The sequence below is a fragment of the Dermochelys coriacea genome, chromosome 7 (assembly GCF_009764565.3).
Source record: "Dermochelys coriacea isolate rDerCor1 chromosome 7, rDerCor1.pri.v4, whole genome shotgun sequence".
Lineage (NCBI taxonomy): Eukaryota > Metazoa > Chordata > Testudines > Dermochelyidae > Dermochelys > Dermochelys coriacea.
Window position 1 is genome coordinate 110,707,302 of NC_050074.1, and position 25,969 is coordinate 110,733,270.

Genomic DNA, 25,969 nt, shown 5'->3' on the forward strand with positions numbered 1-25,969 from the left:
CAACTTTTGTTGGCGAGAAAGACAAGCTTTCGAGCTTACTCAGAGCTCTTCTTCAGGTCTGGGAAATGTACTCAGAATGGCTATGGCTACACTACAGCTTATATCAACATAAATTATGTTGCTCAGGGGTATGAATTAGCCACCCTCTGAGTGACACAATTTATGCTGACTTGAGCACCAGTATGTTGGTGGATAGAGCTTCTCCTGCCAACATAGATACCACCACTCATGGGGGCGGAGTAATTAAGCTGAAGGGAGAGTTCTCTCCTGTCAGCTTAGAGTGGCTACATTAGATAGTGTACAGTGGTGCAGCGGTGTTTAGCATAAGTAGTCAATGTATATTTCAAGAGACCATTCAATGTGAAGTGGTCTGTTAACATCTCTCCAGTCACTGGGGACATGGGGAGGAGAAAACTTTGGGAGAGAGAGGTTAGAGGGTTATAGTTTGTTATAATAAGCTATAACTCAAATGACTCTATTCAGTCCATGATTTTTAGTGTCTAGCAAAGTTATGAATTTAAGCTCCCAGATGTGTCTTTTGACAGTGTTGAGCAGGTTTCCTTTGAGGACTATGACTGCGAGTGATATAGAGTGATCGCTTTGTGAAAAGTGTTCACCCACAGATGACAGTGTGCTTTTGTCTTTGATCAATTTTCTGTGTGAGTTTATCTGAGAGCATAATGATCATCTCGTTTCACCACAAGGTTGTTAGTGGAGCATCTAGTACACTGGATGAGGTATACCACATGTTGTGATAGGCATGTGTAGGACCCATGGATCTTGAAAGGTGTGTTGTGGGGGGAGTTATGCAGATATGTCTACAGGTTTTGCTTCTGTTGTTCTGACAGGGTCTGGTGCCATTTTGAATTGGTGTGTCCTGATTTATGGGAAACGTCCTTTTATTATGAGGTTAGGGAGTTGTTTGAAGGTCAAAAGATGGTGTTCAGGAAAGATTTATTTCAGGATGAAAGAAACCCCATTGATTATGGGTTGTAGTTGTTGTTTTAGATTAAAGAAACTTGATTGATAATTGGTTGTAGTTGTTTGATACCCTGTATGGGTTCCAGTATGGGGTGATAGGTGACAATGAGGGTGTGCAGTTGGAGGGAGTTATATTTCTGGAGTCAAACAGGTTCTTTCTGGGTATTTGGGTGGTCTGTTCCATGATGTGATCTAGTTCTTTGATGGAGTGTCCTTTAGTGAAGGCGGTTTCAAGTGTGTTAAGGTGTATATCCCAGACTTTCTACTCAGAAATTACTCAAACTTTCTACTCGTATTCTGTGATATGTGACTGCCTGGTTGTAGATTACTGATTTCTTGGTGTGTTTGGAGTGGATACTGGATCTGTGAAGGTAGGAGTGGCAATTCATGGGGTTTTTTTGTATATAGTTGTTAATGGGCCACTTAACATGCATTTGAAGGGACCATTCAAGGTGAGTCATAATGGGGGAAGTGGAAAAAAATCACAAAACAATCTGTTCCACCTTGTATTTAACTGTGACACTGAGTACATTTCCTAGACCTGAAGAAGAACTCTGTGTAAGCTTGAAGACTTGTCTCTCTCACCAAGAGAAGTTGGTCCAATGAAAAGTATTATCAAGATATCACCCACCTTGTCTCTAACTCCTGTAGACAGATCTCTATTCATACATAGAAGGGAGGGTTAGCTGTTAGGCACTCACAGGGCTGGAAGTTAGGAGACCTGGACTCTGTTGCCAGCTGTGCCACAGATTTATGTCATTTATCTACCTTGTGCCTCAGTTTTCCCATCTGAGTAATATGGAGGTGCTGATGATAATCCTCGGGTATTGTGTGTCATGAAGTGCATTTCTTTGACTTTGCTTTCTCTAATACAAACACAGAGGAACAGGTATATTTATATAAATAAATATTTAATAACTACTAATAAAAAGATATACACTATCAAAACAAGACACTTCCCTGGACACACTTCTTCCTCTAGGAAGAGGAATAGAGAAGAAACAACACACAACAGATGTCTAGTCACATGGCTTAATGCATGACTGGAAGGGAATGCACTATAACAACCTATAGAGAATAGAATGGAACAGCAAAGGGGAATCAAGTTCAATGTACCTTGATTTCTGAGTTAAAATCTTTTAAAAGTTACACTCTTCTTTCCCCCACAATAACCCCTCTTTTGTTCTCTGCTTCCTATTTATGGTCATGTGATAATTAGAAGCTGGAATTACCTCACATGACTTCACTGCAGCCAATAAGCCTGTTCAGTGCAGTCATTAGAGGAAATTGGACTCTGTAATGGAAGGGAAATAGGAATAAAAGACCAGATTGAGGACTGCCACAGCCCCCAAGTTAACTGCACCTCTGACCTCTTCATAGGCTCCTTGAGGGCATCCCACATATGTTTCAGGCCTCTAGTAATCATCTGCCTTGGAGGGGGATTCTGCTGCAGTCTCCTGCACTTCAGTGTAATCACCTCAACAGGCTGTCCTTTAGTTCAGCACCTGCAATCCTGTTCTCTTATGGGCAGTGATAGGGTTAATCAGTGAGCAGCCAGCTTTCATAAAGCAAAGTACTATTTATTTAGAAGAAAAGCACTGCTGAGGAAATATAGTTTAAAAACAATAAGCAGTTTTTATGCAAGACTAGCTTAGCAGGTATCGCCCAGCTTCTACATGGATACCCTGGCAGGTTTCAAACTACTTCAAGTCCTTTTGCAGAGTTTATCCCTCTTGGTCACAATCTCATGTCATTTCTTGGATAAGAGGAGAGTGACCTCTCTCTCTCTGTCAGGATGGTCACTTTATACAGTTTTCAGTTCTTTGTTTTCCAGGCATCAAGGTCAAATTAATATATACAACTTCCCTAGACTTCTCCTGGCCTGTTACCTACCTAGGAATTTTAATTCCTGCAGAAAACCCTGTAAATCCCCCATGGAGCCAGAGTACAATCCCTTACCCACAATGAGACATATAACACTTATAAAGCTGATGCAATAGTCTTGGACTCTGGATGCAATAGCCTTGGATATTCCATGTGTCTATAGTATCTGTCATAAGGATACTGTTTATCCAAAATATCTCACAATGTAATCAGGAATTGGAAAATTTGTGGAGGTTGGATAAACCTGATAGCAAATGTTGATTTTCTTTGGAAAATTCTGGGGTGAAAACCTGCTTCTATTGAAATCAATGGGAGTTTTGTCATTGACTCCACTGGAGTCAGGATTTCATGCTAATTCTGAAAGACCACAGGAATTGCCAGACTGGATGAGACCCAAGCTCTTTCTATTCCACTGTCCAGTCTCCAGCAGTGGCCTGTAGCAGATTCTTCAAAGGAAAGTGCAAGAAACCCTTCAGAATACCTTTATGGGATAACCTGTCTGTAGCAAGTTTCCTCCTAATCCCCATTAGTTAAAGCATGAGGCATTATATTAATAGACTGTATTTTGTTAGTGGTATAGTTAAAATGCTAATTTTCTAGCCAGAAATGACTGACTGGTGAGAGTTTGAATCATGGGAATTATGAGTTGTTGAGTCATCTGACACACATACATAGCTGCAAATTTTGACCAAATAGAAGCCTCTGTTGACAACAGTTTCCTAAATTCTGCTAAAATTATGTATCATGAACATTTAAGAAAAAATAATGTTAGAATGCTATAGAAATCTCCTAAAATATCTGCTCACAATTTCTTAATTAACCTGAAGTTGCCAGCATGGCTGAACTGTGGTGGTGGTCCATATAATCATGGCCTTGATCCAGCAAAGCACTTAAGTATGTGTGCCATGAATGTCAGTGGAACTTGTCATGTGATTAAAGTTATGCACACGTTTAAGGGGTTTTTTAAAGCAATACTCACTGAAAGTAACTTAGTGTCTCTGTTCCTGAATGTGGAATTTCAAAGATCAGGCTTTATCTTTCAAAATTCAGTTTTCCTGGGGGAGAGGGGGAAATATAAATGATTTAAAGGTTGTTTTCCTGTCTCAATTATACAAACTATAATAAAATTAGATGAATCTTCCCCAGATGAGTGCTTTACATTGAATGCTTTTCACTGTTCTAGGGCAAGGTTTTATCAGTTTAGAGTTCAATTGACAAAGTTTTGTATTTATATAACAGCCAAGCATAGCTGGAACTATGTTGATGGATTTTTTGTTGTTGTTGCTTTTCGACAAATGTTAATTTGTCTCATAGCCCTGTAAAAACCCACAAAAGGATATTTAATGTAAGATGGCCAGGCCAGACCAGTCTAAAACATGGTGCAGGAGCTTGCAGCATATTCTATCCCATTCTGTTCTCTTCAGAAGAAGAGTCACTATGGACTCTAAGGACTTTTCAGTAGAGCATTTTCTGACATGGTTAGCATGCCTCACATGTTGTTTCCTTCTGACACTTTTTTGGGGGGAATGCATGTGAATTGTTTTGTTGTGAATGTTTATTATTATGCATATATGACGTGCTGTGTGTTTGCATTGGTGAGGGTAAGGTCAAAAAGTGTACCTTGAACTTGGAATGGAAATGGATGCTGTGTGAGGTGGTTCTTAGTTCCTGGGAAAGTCCCATCTGTGGTCATAGGGCACCCCCACCCCCAGGGAAAGTCATGGCTCCCTCTGAAGATCCTCAAACAACAGCTTATCATTTTTTAGCCTGGCAAGTTCATCTTGCACTGACACAGGTTTTAGAATTTTCGGGAGGAAGAATTTCTTTCCTGGCCCTAAATCATTTTGGTTTACGCTTGAATTCAAAGGCCAGCCTCAACATCGGAATTCACCAGACGCTTTTGCTATGTGCTTGTTAGTATCAGCTGTTAACGCAACGGGGTGGGGGTGCCTCTAGGTGCTAACACAAAAGCTACTAATAATTGAATGGGAGCACTTGTGGCACCTTAGAGACTAACAAATGTATTAGAGCATAAACTTTCGTGAGCTACAGCTCACTTCATCGGATGCATAACACGGCTGCTACTCTGAAACCTAATAATTGAATGGTAAGACAGAACTCTGTTTCCCCTCATGAACTAGGTTGAAATTGTCTCCTTTCTTTACATGTCATTGATCATTTTCCCTTTTCAATTTCATCTGCTCCTGTGTTAATCCTTGTTTTGATGTGTTAACTTTCCTTTGGTTAGCACAGGGCACCCTGCAGTCAGCCATTAGAAGGGAGGCACCCTCTATCTTTTCGCTGTTGACTCAGGTCTCTGCTCTGCTAAAAGCCTCATGTGCCTTCCTGCAGAAGGGAAGGGCGCCGCTGGGTTTTACCGGGATGCATTGTTTCGCTGGCAGCGCCGCGGGGCGCTAATACCCCCCGGGCAGAAGGAGCCCTGACGTGCTGGGCCGTAGTCACACGGGTCTGGGTTCAGCACCCTGGAGAGCTCCCGTTTCTAGCCGGCTACCTGCGCCGAGCGCTGCTGCCGCCCGGTCCCTGCAGCATCACCTCCGCCTGGCTCAACGGTTTATAGCCCGAGTCACGCTCCCGGGAACTTCCCCGGGTTTAGCCCGTCCCCCGCCCTCTGAGTGCGGGGCGCTGGGGCTGGCGCCGGCTGCCCGGGAGCCAGGGCTGAGTTTTGCTGCCCCACTGGACTCAGCCGGCGAAGTGATCGGCTTGAGAAGGGGTTGGGGACGGACACCGCGCAGCAGCCGGTGACCGACCCGCTTCTCAATGAGCGAGGAGGGGAGAGAGGCGCTGGGGCGAGCGAATAAAGCCAGTGACTGGCTCGGAAACTCTCCCCAGCCGCGGATCATCCTGCTCGATTATTGCAGGCGCTGGGTTCACACTATTGGCTGGGGGCAGACAATGATTCCGGGTCCAGCTCCGATTCCCATGGCACTTAATTAAACAGGAGGCCAGGGTACCTGATTAAAGGTAGGAAAAGCCTCGAGGGGCTGAAAAATACCCAACTGTCGATCTCACTCGCTTTGCTTTCCCCTAGTCCCCTGCCAATGGGGATCTATTTGCACGTGTGTCTGGGGATCAACGTGTCGCTAGTGGCGAGGGTCATTTAGATCTTCCTCCAGGTGTCTTTAAAACTTTGTTCTCCGGTGACTGGGGATTTTTCACACGGCTCTGTGGAGAGAGAGAGAGAGAGAGAGAGGTGTCCTTATTCGGGGTAGTCCTTCATCCACTTGCTTTTTTTGATAGTACTTCCTTGCTTGTTGCATCATGTATTGTAATTATGGATCATTAATATATGATGTATCTGATTATACTTTATTACCTTACTCCATTTGCTTTTCATTGCAATCTATGTCCCCGGCGAGATGTCATTGCATGCCTGTCTGTGGGTAGATGTCTGCTCGTGGCCATTTATAGCATCATCTGGGTGCTTTTTCTCTTTGCTTGAATTTCCGAGAGGGCCGGGATATAAACGGGAAGTGTTCCTGCAAGCAAAGGGGGTCATTGATTCTGGTGTCCTCTTATGTTCTTCATCGACGTGTTTGCACGGCAATCCTTAGCGCTCACGGGAGGGTTTCACTGCAGGGATGTTTCTAGAAGGGATGGCCTTGAGTATCTTCCTCCATGTGTTTTCACTGTAATTGTTATTCTCCAATGATCGGAGGATTGAACTGCACATGTGCCCATGTAGGTGGTGTAAGGGTGGAGGGGCCATAAATGCCCCTAGGGTGTGTGTGTGTGGAGGGACCACTAGTTCCTGTGGTAGGTTTGGAAGAGGAAGTACCACTAAGGCCCGTTAGGGGAGTGGAGGAGGAGGTGCAACTAGTGACCATAGAGTGAAGAGGGGTCACTAATTTCCCCCTTTCTTTGCCCTCTAGGCAAAGATGGTTGATTTCTTGGAAGACTGGGGCCCGGACTCTGCTCACCACAACCAGAGCCAGTCTGCACTCACCCCACCCACCAATGGGACGTTGGTACAGTTCCAGAGCTTTCAGCTGGTGCACCAGCTGAAGGTGCTGATCATCCTGCTGTACACAGCCATGATGGTGGTGGGCATGGTGGGGAACTGCTTGCTGGTGCATGTCATGGTGCAGGTGAAGAAGATGCACAACGTCACCAACTTCCTGATCGGGAACCTGACCCTGTCAGACGTGGCCATGTGCACCACTTGCATCCCACTCACCTTAGCCTATGTCTTTGAGCCCCGCGGCTGGATCTTCAGCAGCGTCATGTGCTACTTCATCTTCTTCATGCAGCCTGTCACCATCTATGTGTCTGTCTTCATCCTGGCCACCATTGCCGTGGACCGCTACATTATCATTGTGCATCCACTACCGTGCCGCATCTCACTGAAGCTGGGTGCCTATGTGGTGCTTTTCATCTGGATCCTCTCTTGCTGCCTGGCACTGCCAGCCATGGCCCACACCTACTACATGGAACTTGGACAGCAGGAGCTCACCCTGTGCGAGGAGTTCTGCGGGGAACAAGAGCACCAGCGGCAAATCTATGTTCTCTTCCTGCTGCTTATCATCTACCTCTGCACTCTGCTAGCAATCCTGGTCTCCTACACCAAGATCTCCCTCAAACTCAAGAACAGGGTCATTCATCGATTCATAGATACTAAGGTCAGAAGGGACCATTTGATCATCTAGTCCGACCTCCTGCACAGCGCAGGCCACAGAATATCACCCACCCACTCCTATGAAAAACCTCACCCATGTCTGAGCTATTGAAGTCCTTAAATCATGGTTCAAAGACTTCAAGGAGCAGAGAAGCCTCCCTCAAGTCAACCAGGCCCCATGCTACAGAGGAAGGCGAAAAACCTCCAGGGTCTCTCCAATCTGCCCTGGAGGAAAATTCCTTCCCGACCCCAAATATGGCAATCAGCTAAACCCTGAGCATATGGGCAAGATTCACCAGCCAGATACCCAGGAAAGAATTTTCTATAGTAACTCAGATCCCATCCATCTAATATCCCATCTCAGGGGATTTGGCCTATTTACCCTGAATATTTAAAGATCAATTACTTACCAAAATCCCATTATCCCATCATACCATCTCCTCCATAAACTTATCGAGTAGAATCTTAAAACCAGATAGATCTTTTGCCCCCACTGCTTCCCTTGGAAGGCTATTCCAAAACTTCACTCCTCTGATGGTTAAAAACCTTCGTCTGATTTCAAGTCTAAACTTCCTGGTGGCCAGTTTATACCCATTTGTTCTTGTGTCCACATTGGTGCTGAGGTTAAATAATTCCTCTCCCTCTCCTCTGATATATTTATAGAGAGCAATCATTCCTGGTACCATCACTCAGAGTCAGGCCAACTGGGACAGAGCCAGGTGCAAGAGGACCTTCTGCCTGCTGGTCATGGTGGTGGTGGTCTTCGGTGTGTGCTGGCTGCCCTTGCACACCTTCAACCTCATCTGGGACATCAACATCATTGCCATCGATGCCTATTATTTTAGCCTTGTCCAGCTGCTGTGCCACTGGTTTGCTTTGAGCTCTGCCTGCTACAACCCCTTCATATATGGCTGGCTGCACAATAGCTTTAGGGAGGAGCTAAAGAAGTTATTGGTCTGGCACAGGAAAGTGGCTCCTTATGGGCAAAGCATGACCATGAGTGTTGTCATCTGACCTGCTGCCCAGCAGCTCCTCTTGCAGGGTCACTGACCTACACTGAGCTCCTATGGTATATTGGCTCAAGTTGCAAACAAAAACAATAAGATGTGCCATCCGAATGGCTCCAATCCTGTGCCAGGCACAAATTGCCTGATTCCACTTTGAAAGCTATGGACATCAATTCTGTTTAAAGAACATATGTCTCTAGGTGAAACTTGTTCTCTGCAGACTGTTCCTTTAGAGGGGCTAGCCCAGGACAGCAGGATTGGGGTGTATGTGAGTGTGAGAGAGTGAATGAATTCATTTTTTTAGTTTTGCTACTTAAAATACATTAAACACATTCATAGATATTTGTTTTGAAAGTCAGTGGAAACTGTTTTCCCCTTCCTACCTCCTTTCCTGGTTTAATCTGGGATATAATTTATAAAGGAAATGGATGCAAGGGACGTTTAGTGATGTGTTTCAAGAGTTCCCTGAAAAGAAGATTCAGTAAATAAGGAGAGATGCCCACTCTGAGAGATGCTGTGTATCTGCAGCTCCACTGTAGATGCTCAGAGCCTTCCAGAACTTGGTGTATACCATTATACAATTGGTGATGACTATAGTGGGTGCGTCCCTATAGATCTCTTCTTTTAAAAAAAATCTGGAAATGTTAGTGATCAACACATTTTCCTATTTTGTGCAATTAGAAAGACTCCTTTGTAATTTTCAAGAGATTTTATATTCTCTGTCTGGTTTTGATTTTAAAATAATAAAACTATCAGTACCCTAAATAGCTCTGCTGTAGGTAAGAACAGAAAAGATGAACAATGAAGGCCGGGGGGAAGGGTGGAGGGAAATAATATAAAAGAGAGCAACACTGTCCTTGGTGGAGCTCCCAGTTAAGCCATCTGATGTAGAACATCTTTCATGGACTATATTCTGCAGCTAGATGTGCAGTGTTACACAGATGTGCCCAGCTGTGATATGTGTTTCATTTTATATTTTAGCAACCCAGAAAAGTGGAGTAAGGACTGACACATGAAATGTACAAACCAAACAGCACCAACAAAAAGATGAATAAAAGACACCTTTAAAAGAGCATATGGTGAAAAGTAAATAGAGATGCTTTTATTTGGGTTCACCCCCATCTTATTAGAAATTTACAGACATAAATATTGAAGTCTATAGCTGGAGCAACTGTTCCTCATGACCAGCTGTTGAAGTTACACCATGTGTCATTATCAACACAAGCCTGTCTCTCCATCTATCTAAGTTCCTATCATATTCCCCGTCACCACAGTGTCTGAGCATCTATCGTGATTAGCATAATCATTTTTTAGAAGACAGCAGCAGGAAGTTATTGTGAATTAATGAATATGCAAGGAGTCAGAATATGCAGGATAGCAATGGGAAACTTAAATCACATTCACTCCCTGATCAGGCTCTTTATTTTCACGGCTGCGTAGTAGGATATCACTTTTGGTTAGGAACAGATGGACACAGTGCCTTAGCCAACACTGAATGTCTAGGCACATAGCCGCCACATGCTTTTTACGGTTTTTGCAACAGATGATTTAAACATTTGTCAACACATTTTGTTGGGTGGAACACAGTGCTCACCAAAGGTGCTGAATTCTGAGTACTGGAGACTCAGGTCTTATTTCTCAAACAGGTCCAGCAGAGGCTAGGGCACTGGACATCTGGCATGGAATATCTGGCCTATATTGCCAGCTCTGCCTCTAAGCTGCTGGGCAAGTCACTTTCACCTCTGCATCTGTTTTCTCCCTATTTAAAACAACTTCCTGCCCTCTTTAAGATCTAAGGATAAAGAGTGTAGTAGTCGTATTCTCGGCTCCTTAGAGCTAAGATCAAGTGTAAGTAGTCTCTCAGCCTATCAAAGGCTGTGATCACGTGTCTTGATGAAAGCCTTGTCTATGTGTCTGGGACCGTGAAGTAGAAACATTATCTCCTTAGTTCAGTCCGCAGGTCCCTATCAATACTTGACCTCATGCTGAGTCTGCCTCCAAAGTCCAAATTAGTGTCAGTTGCGGTGGTGCGTTTTAGTACACCTGTCAACTGGGAACTAGTCTGAGACCACCAATTTATTTGACATATGCTACTGAAGAGCGATCAGAGTATTAACTCCAGACTCCCTTGCCCCTTTTAAATATGTACCATTGAACTGGAGGTGAGAGAGTCCATACCTCATCACTAATTCCCTGTGTAGTCTTTTCCCTAGTCTGTCTTTTTTTCTTCTTAATTAAGCAGTAATCTCTGTTAGGGCATGAACTGTCATCTCACTCACATTGAATGTGTTTGCTCTTTTATCTAGGTGTGAATTAATACAACAGGCATCTAAAACTCTTTGTGGGTTTATAAACTGTCATTTAAATATGGGAATTGTTAATTAATTGAAGAGACTCAGATTGTGAGCTCTATCTGAAATCAACAAGGCTGGATTTGTCACTGTTACAGGATGCATGGATCCCATGATTTTCATGCTTTTTAAAATAAAAAAGAACCATGGCTTTTGGCATCTCTGTTTCCTTGTTTGTTTTGCTGGTGGCAAGTTGATGGGTGGGCAATCATCTGAACAAACTTCACTACTTGGTTAAATTGTAACTGTAGTCTGCATGAAGAGCTGTTGAAGAGCAGGAACTCAGAGCAACACTGAAGTGGGACAAAGGACTAGAGAATTGGACTGTTAGTGAAAGATTTAATTCTCAAAGAAGTCATGGGACTGGAAAAATCATGGGATCAGGAAAATTGGTGATTCCACAGTTCTAGGGCAAACTTTTAAAACCAGCCTCTGTTTTGGTACCTATAATTAACTGATGCCAGTATGGTTTCATACTGGATAAGAGTGCACAATATCAAATGCCCATCTGAAGCTTTATCAAAATTAGCTACATCTTTGGAGAGGTTTGCAAGATTTTCACTTCGCACCATGAATGCCCTGCAAATTTCCTTACTAGCTGAAGTGTGATAATGATTGTTGGGAACTGGGCCCATAGACAGAGGGCATCTGACACAGCAGTGAGTCACACAGCATGGTGCATGCTTGTCATCTGCTGCCACTGCACGAACCAGGGAAGTGGAGCTGCATCCTAGGTTCCTGGTGATTCTCTAGTCAGGTCAGTGAGAAGAGGAAAGCCAGGACTTCGTTGGTAGTTATGTGACTCCAACTTGGCTGATGTGTCCTTTCTCTGAGGGGACAGCTGAAGGTTTCTTGGTGGGATCAAATTTTGACTGATCTGTGGCTTAGCTCTTCTGCCTTTTCCCTTTAGTAATTTTCTGATCCCCTAACCACTGTTATCAGATAGGCCCAGCAGCCTGACTACACTCTTGGACACATCTTCAGGGTTGATCTGGTGGACTGAATCAGACAGACAGTCCTGTTCCTTTGCAGTGTGGTTGGAGCTTGGCAGGCCCTCTCCCCTTCTCTGCCTATTCAGGGGTTGGGCTGGTGTTCCCTCTCTCCCTCACAATGCAACCTGGGAGCGGCCATAAATATAATGAGAACAGACTTTACCATGGTGTTACAGCACTCTTGGCACAGGTCCTAGCCATCAATCAGGGAGAAGAAAAAAAATCCCAGAGCCAATCATCTCAGAAGCTCAAAAAGCATTGTCTTGCGAGGTAGCATGATCCGGTGGCTAGATCACTAGATGGGGAATCAAAAGACCTGGGTTCTATGCCTAGCTCTACTATTGACTTGCTCTATCATCTTGAGACAGTCACGTCCCCTTTCTGTTTCTCTTCCCACCCAGTGGTGGTTTAACACCTGGGGCCCCAGTCAATTTGGGAGTCCATGGAAGTAGCTCCATCTCCCACTGGGGTAGGAGAGCATGGCGGCTGGTGCCATAGTGGTGCCATCATGTTGGATGTCAGGCTGGGCATGGGCCACCCTCCACCAAAGGCAGCCCCTGCATTTCTGTCTTGGGCATCCCTAGGTCAGTGGCTGAAACTGGAGCTGTGGAGCAGGACCAGCAGGATGGGAGGCAGGGGAAACCTGGAGAGGGGAGTCCAGAGTGGGGCCCGGTTGGGGAGGCAGAGAAAACCTGGAGCCCAGGACGCAGCGGTGCCACGGAAGGGAGGAAGGGGCTCCAGCAGAGCCTGGGGGAACCCGAGGCAGACACAGAGTACAGTGTCCACAGCAAAGCTGCACGGCTGGCAAGGGGAGCTGGAGGCTTGTTCCTATTGCCACCCTCGGCCCTTTGCCAGTCCCAAATCCTGAACTTGGTTTACAACTTGTGGGAGTTGATAAATACTCCGTGTGGGCTGATCTGTGAGATTTAAACTCTGCTTGGCATGTGCCTCTCAGCACCTCTCCTTCTGCTGATCCTGGTAGGGATGACGTGACTTGTTCTCCCCTAACCCCCGGGGTTGGGGAGCTGCCATTCTAGCCCCACTCTTCTCATTGCCTTGGCCCCCTCTGCCTCCCACTGCCAACCTCTCACATTCTCCCTCTTTTCTCTGTCAGATGTTCCTGTCCCCCACCTACCTCTGCACTCACCTGTGCTCCCTCCCTGCTCCCATTCCCACTCCTTTTCCCTTGCCCCTCTCAGCGCCTGCTCTGGACCCACATTCTCTTGCATTCTCCTCTGTCTTCTCCCAGACCAAGCTCCCCAATCCCCCCCTTGTTTACCACCTTCCCTCCACATTCCTCAGCACACCCCTCAGTCTTCCTCTTGCCCTGCTCTGACCTTGCTACTACTTCATATTTTCCAGTTCCCCTGACAACCTCCTCCTGCCCCTTCTATTCCCTGCACATCCTCCTCTCTCCCTTCTGACTCCCCATATGATATCATGTTTGCTCTGTTTGTAGTCTAGGTTATGTAATGTGATTGTGTTATTAAAATGTAAGTGTAATGAGTACTTAAGAGAGAGACATTTACAGTTTATTAAATGTAGCACATTTTCCTCATTTCTATGTACAGATGTTACTGGGAATGATACACACAGTCTGGCTGTAATTAGTTTCCTAAACTACTCTCAGATCAATAGATGATGGTGAAAAGGACCTTTGATGGGGCACAAGTGACAGAATCAAAATAAGAACATGTAATCTCTTTAAAAGGAATATGAAACTTTAAGGGCATGCACGTAGTCTTTGTGTTAATGCATGTTGGTATATTTCTGTTTTTAATAGGGTGTGGGGGACCCTCATGTCCTTTGTTCCCAGGCCCCAATTAATCTTAATCTGCCTCTGTTCCTGCCGCTTGCTCTTTGAGTCAGGGACTTTCTCTTTGAGTCAGGGACTATTCTTAGCACAATGGGGTCTTGATTTCAGTTGGGGCCTCTAAGTATTAATGTAATACAGATAATAAATAACTTCTCAGTTCTGAAGATTAGCAGAGGTTCAGGTTTTATATCCAAAATGACTCATTCACCTATCTATAATTTTGAGTTGATAGTAAACAGTGCATCATCAACAAGTTGCTGCTTAATATTATCATCTGTGGCTGCAAACAAAAATTTTCTTTAAGGGGCAAAGCTTGTCTTCTTCACTGCAGTGACCAAGGCCTCCTGTGCAGCTCAGTCAGAGCAACTGTACTTTGCAATTGGGGTTGGCTTGATGGGCCTGACTTGGGGGAGCAAAACCCTCCTGTGTACAGTCCCTTGTCTGGCAGTGTGAAGAAGACAGTGAAGGGGTGGTGCATGAGCCACAGATCCTCCAATTCCTCCCTCATCAGAAGTGTCACCTACAAACTACTGCAGTGATTGAGCTGAAGTACCTTCATGGAGTGGCTGTACAATCTTTGAAGAAGAGTCCTCTGGCCTGCTCATCTCTCCAGCAAGTGCCACAGTTACCATGACCGGGTGCCAAGAACTGAAGCATGAGAAATTTAAGGTGCAATAAAAGGACATCTGACAAAATGTCATGGGATGCTGTTCTGGGAAGAAAGACTGCTAAGCAAAGTTGGAGTCCACCTATCGAGGAAAGGGAAGAGCATATTTGGATACAGACTGGCTAACCTAGTGAGGAGGGCTTTAGATTAGTTTTCACGGGGGGCAGATGACAAAAACCCACAGGTTGGAGACCTGGGAGAAGGGTTGGAGTCTGGGGGAGCATGGACATTATAGCAGGGATAAGGGAAAGACAAGAGAGAACATAGGGGGAAAATCAAATCAATATCTTAATGTCTGTATGCCAATGTGAGAAGTATGGAGAATAAGCGGGAAGAACTTGAAATGCTAGTTAATAAACACAACTATGACTCATCTGGCATCACAGAGACTTGGTGGGATAATATACATGACTGGAATGTTGGTATAGAAGGGTACATCTTGCTCAGGAAGGACAGGCAGGGAAAAGAGGGAAGATGTGTTGCTTTATATATTAAAAATGTATGCACTTGGACTGAGGTTAAGATGGAAATAGGAGACAGTTGTTGAAAGTCTCTGAGTAAGGATAAAAGGGGTAAAAACCAAGGGCGATGTCAGGGTAGAGGTCTACTGCAGACCACCTAATCAGGAAGAAGAAGTGGACGAGGCTTTTTTTAAACCAACAAACAAAAGCATTCAAAGCACAGGACTTGGTGGTGATGGGGGTCTTCAGCTACCCAGACATGGAAAATAGCACAGCAGGGCACAGATTATCCAAGTTCTTGGGATGTATTGGAGATATTTTTTTAGTTCAGAAGGTGGAGACAGCTACTAGGGGAGAGGCTATTCTAGATTTCATTTTCACAAATAGAGAGGAACTGGTTGAGAATTTGAAAGGGGAAGGCAGCTTAGGTGAAAGTGATCATGAAATGGTAGAGTTCATGATTCTAAGGAATGGAAGGAGGAAAAACAGCACAATAAAGATAATGGATTTCAAGAAGGCAGATTCTAGGTGTGTCATGTAATGTGTGAATTTAATGTGGAGTGCAATGCTGAGTACTTTCCTTCTGAAGCCTTTCTTGGGACCCACCATTGCCGATCTGCCATCAATACATATGCCAATGCATGACAAGCCATGTGCTCTGAAGAATTCATTCACAAGACTGAAGATGTCTTCTCCCATACTTTGCCCCTCAAGTGGTTTGCAGAACAGCATATCTTCCAGAATTTCATCCTCATAGCATTATCTGACAAACATGAGTTGAGCCAAATTCGCAATATCCGTGCTCTCATCAAGTTGTATGACAAACTTTGTGCTTTGTTTAACTCGAGTCAAAAGTTGCAATTTGATAGCTTCAGAAAGTTCATTGATCTGCCTGCTCACCATATCCTGTGACAAAGGAATAGTTTTCAAAGTTTCACCATATCTATCTCCATCCATAATCTGACACATCTTTACCACAGCTGATAATACTAATTGTTAGGATATAGATATTCAGGCCTGTCTGTAAAGGCCTATACTCTAAGAATTTAGGCATATTCTTATCATTTAGCTAGTTATAGAGGTATAAAAGAAAGAATCAAAATCACTGTCTGCTGGTGTAAGGGCCTTCTCTTACTGTTAGGGGGCTTATTCCTTCACCCGCTTACTTCCCTGGTCCTTCTCGCACGAACAGAGAGCAACAATACCCGAAGTCCAAAGGTGCAAATAATTCAATGTTTATTGAGGTGAACTTCCAGCAAGCCTGATTCCAGTTTCCTACCTCAGTGTCCCCCTTCCCAGCTCTGACACCACAGAGCCTTATCTGTGTCCCTGTTCGCATTCTCCTCCCTTAGCAAAACATGATTCCAATTTCCCCCCCCGCCCGTTCCCTGTTCCCATTCCCCCTCTTTTCTTCCTGATTGACTGCAGACTATATAGTAAAACTTGAGTTCTGCTTAGCTATACCTTAACCAATCATTTTACTGAAATTTAACTAACCAATCCTAACATATTGTAACATGATTAGCTAACAAATTATATCCCACCACCTTAATTAGTTTACACCCAGCAAAATTAATTATACAGCAGACAGAAACAATCACAGAACCAGACAGAGACCATGCAAATAAACAATAGCAAAGTGGGAACTATAATGACAAAACAATACAGAGGTGAGGATTTCATAACTACATCTATAAAGACATAAGGGTTTCCCAGCTGTGTCTATGGATAAGTGAGTTCTTACCAGACGGAAAACTATCAAACTAAGTTTCCTTTTACATTTTCTAGGCACTTCCCTTTCTCTGGAGGTGATAGACACTATCAAGGCAGGACTGTATTCTTAACAGCCCAATAGCACCTTATTTCAATGTGACTAATTTGGAATGTGAGGATGTGACCAAACGCTTCCCAGTTTATGGCTGCCTCTGTTGCTTAGCCAAAGGCCTCAGACTGTCACAGTCAGAGAAGGCCCTTACACTGGCAGACAGTGATTTTGATTCTTTCTTTTATACCTCTATAACTAGCTAAGTGATAAGAATACAACTTGGTGCTTTTTATGATGCCAAAGTCTGTGCATTACTGTAGAGCCTTGTGCAGGACTATTTTTTAAATTCTGCTCCACAAACAACATTGCCGGAGCTAGCAGCCACGCTCTCCAGCCAGCTCTGAAGGCAGTACCACCAGAGCAGTGCAGAGGTAAGCATGGCAATGTGAAAAGGGATATTTGTCAATATCGCTTTCCACAGCAGACTTAGCGCCCCATTGCCAGCAGCAGCACAAGTAAGGATGGCCATGGGATGCTAATAAGTCTGCTGTGAAAAGTGATATTAACAAAGTTTCTTCACTTCCCCTCCAGAGAACCTTTTGCACCCGCTGGGGTGGGAGTGCTCCCCCCAATTTGTGCACAACTGTCCTATATAATAAACCTTTAGATAGTTTATTATAGGATTATCTGCAAGCAGTGTCTTTGGTGTGAGATGTAAAGTGTAGATGACCTTGAATAACTGACTGATCCTTTGAGACAGGGATTAATCCAAATATTGCTGTGATCCTTGATGTAAGGATGGGTGGGATCTGAGTTACCCAGGAAAGAATTTTCTGTAGTAGGGGAGATTGCAGATTATGTATTCCTTACGCCACCTGCTCCTAAACTGAACTTCGCACCCCTTGATAATCTGTACCTTATTCCCTGATAACCAGAAACTTCTATGCTTAAACTCTGTACCGTTTTCTTTTTACTTCAACATTATCTTAATAAAATGAGTAAATCTGGCTGGTGAATCTTGCCCATATGCTCAGGGTTTAGCTGATCGCCATATTTGGGGTCGGGAAGGAATTTTCCTCCAGGGCAGATTGGAAGAGGCCCTGGAAGTTTTTCACCTTCCTCTGTAGCATGGAGCACGGGTCACTTAATGGAGGATTCTCTGCTTCTTAAAGTTTTTAAACCATGATTTGAGGACTTCAATAGTTCAGACATAGGTGAGGTTTTTTGCAGGAGTTGGGGGCGGGGGTGAGATTCTTTGGCCTGCGTTGTGCAGGAGGTCAGACTAGATGATCAGAATGGTCCCTTTTGACCTTAGTATCTATGAATCTTAGTATCTATGACTCCATTGTAACGTTATTATAGTGCCTGAGGAATTTACACTTGATAATTGATAGGTTTCAGAGTAGCAGCCATGTTAGTCTGTATTCGCAAAAAGAAAAGGAGTACCCGTGGCACCTTAGAGACTAACAAATTTATTAGAGCATAAGCTTTCGTGAGCTACAGCTCACTTGATAATTGATGAAATCTAAGTAAAGAATTCACAGCCAATTTGGGGCTTGTGCTTTGAGTCTGCCCTGAAGCTGGTACTCACGCTTTTGAGTCACTGCAGATCAGCTTGACAAAAGTAACTAAAAAAATACAAATGCAAAATGAAACTAAAGTTGATTATTTAGATGTTTAAATCATGACTGATAAAACTTTACTCCTATATACACCTTCCATCAGATGATTCCAAAACATGTTATCAATTAGGTGATTGTTTCTCACAACTCTCCCTCCACCCCCTTGCAGGCACACAACCCCATAAAGTGGATAATGTGTTTAATATTCTCATTTTACAGATGGGAATACTGAGGAAGAGAAAAGTTAATGGCACCAATTTCAAACTTAGGTATGTAAAGCTAGATGTCTAAATCAAACCTATATTTATTCACCTAAACCATTTTCTGCCAGACTAGTAGAACTGGAAACTGGAAGGCTGGCAAGTTCCTTGCCTTAAAGAGCTTAGACACAAATATACAATAAAAGAAAGATATGAGTTGATATTTTCAAAGTAGTCTAAGGGATTTAGACATGTGTCTTCCACTAAAATTAATGTGTCTACCTCGCCTAGAGTGCTTTGAAAACCTTAACTATGATCTCTGCCCTGAGGAGCTTATACGTTAATAAAAAAAACACTTATGAGACAGCACCTCAGCTGGTGGAGACTGGACTTCTATGGAACTACATTGATTACACCAGCTGTTTTAATCCTATGTGTTAACACCAGACTTAAAGGAAAGAATTCTGAAAGTAGAACAAGGGTTATGATTAAGACCAGGCAGGTCATATTTACTTAAAAGTACACAGTCCCAAGGGCTGATTCATTTCAATAATGCTTCTGAATACCAAAACCATACAAAATAAATCCCTTTCAGTGCTGACTTTTAGAATATAAATTCTTTGATGCAGAAATAATTAGTGGCTCAAATTCCATTGTAGAAAAGAAAAATTCCTCTATAGCTGGGCAACTATAATGGCATTAATAAGCATTAGGGACAATGATCAGTACCTTTCATTGTTCCTCATCAGATGAATCCATGCAGTGATTAGGAAGGATGGTCCACTGGTTAGGGTACTAACCTAGGACTGGGAGACAGGGACTCAGTTCCCTGCTTCACTACAAATTTCTTACCTTGGGCAAGTCACTTAGCCTCTCTGTAGTTTAGTTGCCCATCTGTAGAAATGGGGATGATGGTAATACCTCCTTGCCTCACAGGGGCATTATGAGAATAAGATTGTGAAGTGCTTTGAGATCTGCTGCTGAAAAAAACACTATACAAGAGCAACTTGTGATTATTAGCTCTTTTCAAACCATTTTAAATATATAATATGTGTAACATCACAGCTCTTTTTATTCTATGTCTAAAATATGTAAATACCATGGAAAATACCACTGTGGTTTGATAGAGAATTTCATTTCTAAATGACAGTACAATAACTTTTTAAAAAATGCATACTTCATTGCTATTATAATGACAGGTTTCAGAGTAGCAGCCGTGTTAGTCTGTATCCGCAAAAAGAAAAGGAGTACTTGGGCACCTTAGAGATTAACAAATTTATTTGAGCATAAGCTTTCGTGAGCTACAGCTCACTTCATCGGATGCATACTATAATGTGCATCAATATTCATAACTTTTATTCACCATCCAAGTAGCTGAGTCCCTCTAGTGGCAAAAATTCAGCATTTTAGTAACATTCCATTTAAAAAATCCAATTATATCAGTAGATTCAATGCTAGCATTTTTTGAGGCTCTCTAAAGGACTACTGTAACCTGATCTTGGGTCAGACACTGTACATCCATATTAATGAGTATAAATTGATTTATAGCCATGTGGCAGCAAGTACAGATGCACTGGAAGAGATGGGAAATTCAGAGAATGAGTGATATTGATATTCTAGGATTCTAATTGCTTTAAATAAGAGAGACAGTGTCAGGAATAACGTAATGCCCAGGGTAGCCAATAGGGATATAGGCTTATAAAAATTTTTATTGTGAGGAAGGAGCCAAGTATGTTAAGTGCATTGATCTCTGCTTATCTTGTAAATACACATCGCTCTCACTCTCTCTTTCATGGATATTTGGAAGACAGGAATCTAAGGCACCAAAACCGAGCTGGCATCCACAGGAAAATCAAATGGCATGAAAAACCCACAACAGTAAGTATTCACTGTATTAGATGTTTATTAAACTGTATGGATTTAATAGCAACTAAAAGAGAGAACTTTAATGGCTATTGGTTGCAGCTGATCTCTCTTAAGAACCATTTAATGGAATGCAGCCTCTTGAGATTTGTAATTTCACCTTTGCCTTTCCAGATGACTGTTTATTATCCATGTGGTGGCAATCTCTGGACAGTGAGTAATCCATTCATTATCAAGGCTGATTGAGAGCAAATGTGTGTGCAGCAGTGACTCCTTAACCTTGCTGACAGCAAACTACAAAGAAGGAAAATGATGAATCTGGACAATTTAACCTCCCTAAACTTCCTCTCAGCAATTCATAGCAATGCTAGCAATTTATTCTCAGGGCTCCAGTTTGTTCAATCTTTCAAACCACTCATCATCCTGTGCTACTCCCTGGTGGTTTTTGTTGGCATCATTGGGAATTATCTCCTCATTTATGTCATCTGCAAGACTAAAAAAATGCACAATGTCACCAACTTCCTTGTAGGCAACCTGGCTTTCTCAGACATGCTTATGTGTGCAACCTGCGTGCCCCTGACTCTGGCATATGCCTTTGAGCCCCGGGGATGGGTTTATGGACGCTTCATGTGTTATTTTGTGTTCTTAATGCAACCGGTCACTGTGTTTGTGTCTGTCTTCACCTTGACTGTCATAGCTGTGGACAGATACTATGCCATGTTGTATCCTCTCCGGAGGAGGCTCACTATATCAATCTGTGCTTATATTCTGGCTGCTATTTGGCTGCTGAGTTGCATCTTGGCTGCCCCAGCCTTGGTCCACACCTATCATGCTGAGTTCCCAGAACTGGACTTCTCCATCTGTGAAGAGTTTTGGTTCCATATGAAGAGAGACCATTTAACTTATGCCTACAGCACTCTCATTATCACATATGTACTGCCTTTAATAGTCATCTCCTTGTCCTATCTGCGGATCTCTGTCAAACTGAAAAATCGAGTGGTTCCGGGAAACATCACCCAGGGCCAAGCTGAGTGGGACAGGGCTAGGAGGAGGAAAACCTTTCGCTTGCTGGTCCTGGTGGTGGCTGCCTTTGGAGTCTGCTGGCTCCCTCTGCACATCTTTAACATGATAAAAGACATGGATATTAACTTAATAGATAAACAGTATTTCAACCTCATCCAGCTGCTGTGCCACTGGTTTGCTATGATGTCTGCCTGCACCAATGCCTTCCTTTATGCCTGGCTACATGACAGCTTCAGAGGGGAATTGAAGAAGATGTTTACCTGGCGGAAGAAGAAGATTGGACCTGCCACTAACTGCATTATGGCCAGTGTGATGCTATAAGTGTGTGTGTGTGTGTGTGTGTGTGATTCAGTTACAATTCATTTCTTTCCCAGTGATGAGTGTAAAGCTATGTCTACACTGGAGCACTTACAGCAACACAGTGGTACCAATGCAGCTGCACGGTTGTAAGATCTCTCCTGTAGCCCCTCTGTGCAGATGGGAGAGGGTTCTCCTTTTGACATAATTAATCCACCCCCCAATGAGAAGCAGGAGCTATGTCAGCCGGAGAAGCTTTCCCACTGACATAGCACTGTGCATGCTACCCCTTCCACCGGCATAACTTGTGTCGCTCGTGGGGGTGGAATATTCACACCCCTGAGCACCATAAGTGGTAGTGTGGATCTAGCCTTAGTCTTTCCTGTTGTTATTGATGACCAAGTTGTGTGTTCCTCCAACATGTTACCCTCAGGACTTGACTGTGGCAATCCAGGGCCCCAAGCACAGCCCCACATGAAACCTCTGTGGCCCCAATCCCACCAGGGTAGCAGAGGTGACCTCTAAGAGCTCTGTGCTGTCGTGGCAAGACCCTACACAAGGTACAGAGCCTTCTGCTGGGTTGTCAGGGGAGATTCAATCCTGATCAGTCCCCCACCCCGCCCTACTGTGGCCCCACCCTCTGTTTAAGATGATGGTAGTGGGGGCCATGCATACAAGACTTCTCTGGTGAGGAGGTAGGGGTCCTTTTAGCCACGTGAAGAGCCTTCTGCTGGGGTGCCCTTGAACTATTTTTGTGGCTTTTTCCTATACTCTCTCTCATTTTTCAGGTTTCAAAGTAGCAGCCGTGTTAGTCTGTATTCGCAAAAAGAAAAGGAGTACTTGTGGCACCTTAGAGACTAACAAATTTATTAGAGCATAAGCTTTCGTGAGCTACAGCTCACTTCATCGGATGCATCCGATGAAGTGAGCTGTAGCTCACGAAAGCTTATGCTCTAATAAATTTGTTAGTCTCTAAGGTGCCACAAGTTCTCATTTTTCAACATCCTTTTAAAAATGTTGACAGCAGAACTGTACGCAGTGTTACAGTGACACCACTGCTATATACAGAGATAAGCTCACCTTCCTATTCACTGTTCCCCTGCTTATGCACTCAAGAATTACATTATCCCCTTTTGCCACAGCATTGTACTGGGAGATCACATTCAGTTGTTTGTCCAACATAACCCCTAAATCCTTTTCAGAGTCCTTCCAGAAGAGAGTCCCATATTTTGCAGGTATTGCCTGCATTCCTTGTTCCTAGATTGGAGTGTTGCATTCCCATTGTTTTGTTGGGACAAGGTGCTGATGGTCTTTAATGACCATCTGTGACATGGAGGCCCATTGGTGGTTCACTACTCTGTCAGCTATTTTTGTCAGACCTCACATACTCACTACATCAAAACACTCTTGTCATAAGATGTATCTAAAAGATGTCATGTAAGATATCATATGTGAACTGTTAACACACTGGTCAAAAAATCACTGCATGGTGTATATACAGGGTGTGCACAAAGAGTTATAAATATTTGCTAGAATCATTCTTAAAATGTGTTTTGCAAGCTATGCATAAGTCTAGTCCGCCCTTGGAAAAGGAAAGAGTATTTTCTTGGCTAACCAGCCAGATTGTCAGGCAGAGACAATGAAAGTACATTTACATATAAGGTAAACAAAGCTATCTAGTTCACAGGTTGAGGAGAAGATAACATGGCATTTTCACCCCTGCAGGTCAGGGAAATTTTGTCTGGGCTTGCTTTTTAAAGAATACATTTCAGAGATTTACTGAACTATAAAAAGAATGGGAGAGAACCCCATAGTTATCTTTCATCTGAGGAGTCAAAGAAATCAAGCACTTTGAGCTCCGTATGTTGGGTCCTGACTAAAGAACAGGCCAGCCATGCTGGAAGACTGACTGACCTGTGAGAAAAACCTCTTTGAACAAAAGGCTCTAGTTTTCTGAGTTTTGGTCTTGAAAGCATTTTTAATTTTGTTTGTTTGTAACCATTTCAATCCTTATTCCTTATACTGGTATCACTTAAAACGATATCCTTTTGTTAATCAACTTGTTTACCATAAATCAATTCAGTGCTTTAACGTATCAGCAAACTTGATAAGGTTTTTGGGCGTTACAATAAGGGGGGCTGCACACTGTGGAGAAAGACATTTTTGGGGAGAACTTGTGGCTGGATGGTTGCTTGAGGTCCCTCTGCAAGGAACAACTGGGTGCTGTGAGCAAAGTGTGGGTATCAGGGCTCTGAGACAAAGCTGCAAGGCTCAGAGGCAGCCAGGGTTACAGGGCAGGCAGTGACACAACCCCTTACAGGTCCAGAATGAACCCCAAACTGTCACACCATACTACTCAGAAACAGACACCTTAGCACTCCTCCCTCTGTTCTTAGCGCAAGGAGACTGAGACAAGCGTAAGGAGGGAGAATTATAAGTGCTTTAACATATAGAGAGTTCATATTATCAAACAAATTCATAACTTGTACATAGATTCCCCAAATTGTCAGAGTGTGTTAGTTGCATTTTCAATTTAAGCAAATGTCCCTAGCTTGAAAGTTACATTGGAAAACCATTATTGTTTTACAATTCAGTATGCGACTCTCAAAAGTACTTGTATGATAATTTGAATGATGCAGGTAGATGTTATGCAAATTGAATACTATGCCTAGGTACTGACTTGTCCACAGGATTGGATAAGTTATTTTCCTAACCAGACATGGTGACCTGGACATACAGTGCTGAAGAGTTTTTGATAGTGAAGATTCTCTCTCTCTCTCTCTCTCTCTCTCACAAGCACCCCCAGGTGGTGGTGGGTGGGGGGTGCATGGAAGAGATGACAGCAAAGTCTTCAGCTATTCCTGAAATTAATTCTTATGCCAGGTGATCATGTTGGGTCAGATTCTGATCTGAGTTACATTGATATAAACCTAGACTGACTCCAGCAATGATTTACATGTTTGTACTGTAAACGAAACGTGCTTCCTTCCTGTTGCTTCTGGAAGATTTGTGAGACATGCAACAATGCATCTTGGCATCAGGAAACAAAACCAAAGTGAGTTCTCAAGTGTCCAGTTGTGCTGCTAGCCTTTATGTAAAGATTTATTTTTACAGTTCATTAAAGAGACAGAATTTAGAAACAAATTCTTTCCTAGAAGCTCAGTGAAGAAGTTAGCAACTCAGCTGGATACAATTTAACATTGAGCTGACTCCAAAAGAAGTGTTTCAATTCAATTCAACCAAATTTTTCAGTTCAGGTCAACCCAAAAAGAAACAAAATATTTTGTTTATATTCTCCCACTGGATATTGAAAAATGCAGGCAGGAGTGATAATGGCACATTCCTGACTGGTTGAGATTGGCCACAGTCCTAGGGAATACAAGTATGTCAATGATTTGAGACTATTTCCTCTTCTTTCTCTCCTACTCCATCACCTTCTTCCCCACCACTTCAGTTCCTGACTGGGGTGGAGAGGAAAAAAAAGAGAGAAAAGGGAATCTACATTACAGTCACTGTAATAGCGTATTGCTTCTCACTGTTATGCTCCTGACTCTGCACTTTTCTGATTTGCGCTTCCTAGTCTGCCACTGGTTCTGAGTATTCGTAGGCTCAACTTGACTTAGCCCCATGCATCCATTTTTAGGGTATTCTCAATGAAGCCGGTATATTCTCAGGCTCTAACGTATTTGGGAAATTGAGTTACCCTGACTTATATAGCTATTTTATTCAGATGATACACACATATCTGATATTTCTGTGCTGTGTCTTCCCTGACTTAGAGGCACCTCTCACAACTTTGTCAAGTCCCAGACATCAGTGATCTTCTTGCCTCTATTTAAAGGGCCTTTCTACTGCTGCGAGGATGCCTCTTTTCAGAGCCTAGAATTATTTCTGAATTGTGCTTGTTATCTCTTAGGCAGTGGGCGTGGAGCTATGCAGCCCCCTGAGTTACTGCAGGAACATTCACCCTTCAGTAAAACACATGGGATCAAACAGAGACCAAGAAAGCATAATGTGAAATAGGTGTAATGGCATTAGGAGACACTACCATTAATGCATAATTGGATGACTAACACATACAAGCATAAAGAAAAGGAGTACTTGTGGTACCTTAGAGACTAACAAATTTATACAAGCATGACTACAGTGTCTATAAAATAAAGCTACTGACAGTTTAACAGAGTGTACAGGCATTGCATAATGTACAAAGAAGAGAGCCAGCAGGGCTGTCCCTTCTGGCACTTCTGCACAGAGGACAACCAGAATGCTGCAGCCTGCCCTGCCCAAATGCATGGGACCCCCTAATGCCCTGCCCAGCAGTGCTGAACAACTCAGATGTCAGTAGGTGGGCTGTAGCATGGCCAGGACTCCACCTCACTCCAGTCCACCAGCAAGCACCACAAGGTT

General features: G+C 43.3%; 2 protein-coding genes across 2 annotated transcripts in view; both read left to right on the forward strand.

Annotated features, from left to right (window-relative positions):
• Positions 1 to 8,542, forward strand: part of LOC119859029 (prolactin-releasing peptide receptor-like) — a 57,254-nt gene extending 48,712 nt beyond the window's left edge. The window contains exons 2-3 of the mRNA XM_038410630.2: positions 6,756 to 7,475; positions 8,162 to 8,542. Coding sequence (XP_038266558.2) covers positions 6,756 to 7,475; positions 8,162 to 8,512 — 1,071 coding nt within the window. The 3' untranslated portion in view covers positions 8,513 to 8,542. The remainder of the gene's footprint in view (positions 1 to 6,755; positions 7,476 to 8,161) is intronic.
• An 11,907-nt stretch (positions 8,543 to 20,449) lies between these two features.
• LOC119859186 (prolactin-releasing peptide receptor-like) lies at positions 20,450 to 21,615 on the forward strand. The gene has a single exon (XM_038410978.2). The coding sequence runs from the start codon at positions 20,552 to 20,554 to the stop codon at positions 21,584 to 21,586; it is 1,035 nt and encodes a 344-aa protein (XP_038266906.1). The 5' UTR covers positions 20,450 to 20,551; the 3' UTR covers positions 21,587 to 21,615.
• The last annotated feature ends 4,354 nt before the right edge of the window (positions 21,616 to 25,969 follow it).

Coding starts and splice junctions, on each gene's coding strand:
- LOC119859186 (XM_038410978.2), top strand. CDS start 20,552: ATGATGAATCTGGACAATTTAACCTCCCTAAACTTCCTCTCAGCAATT.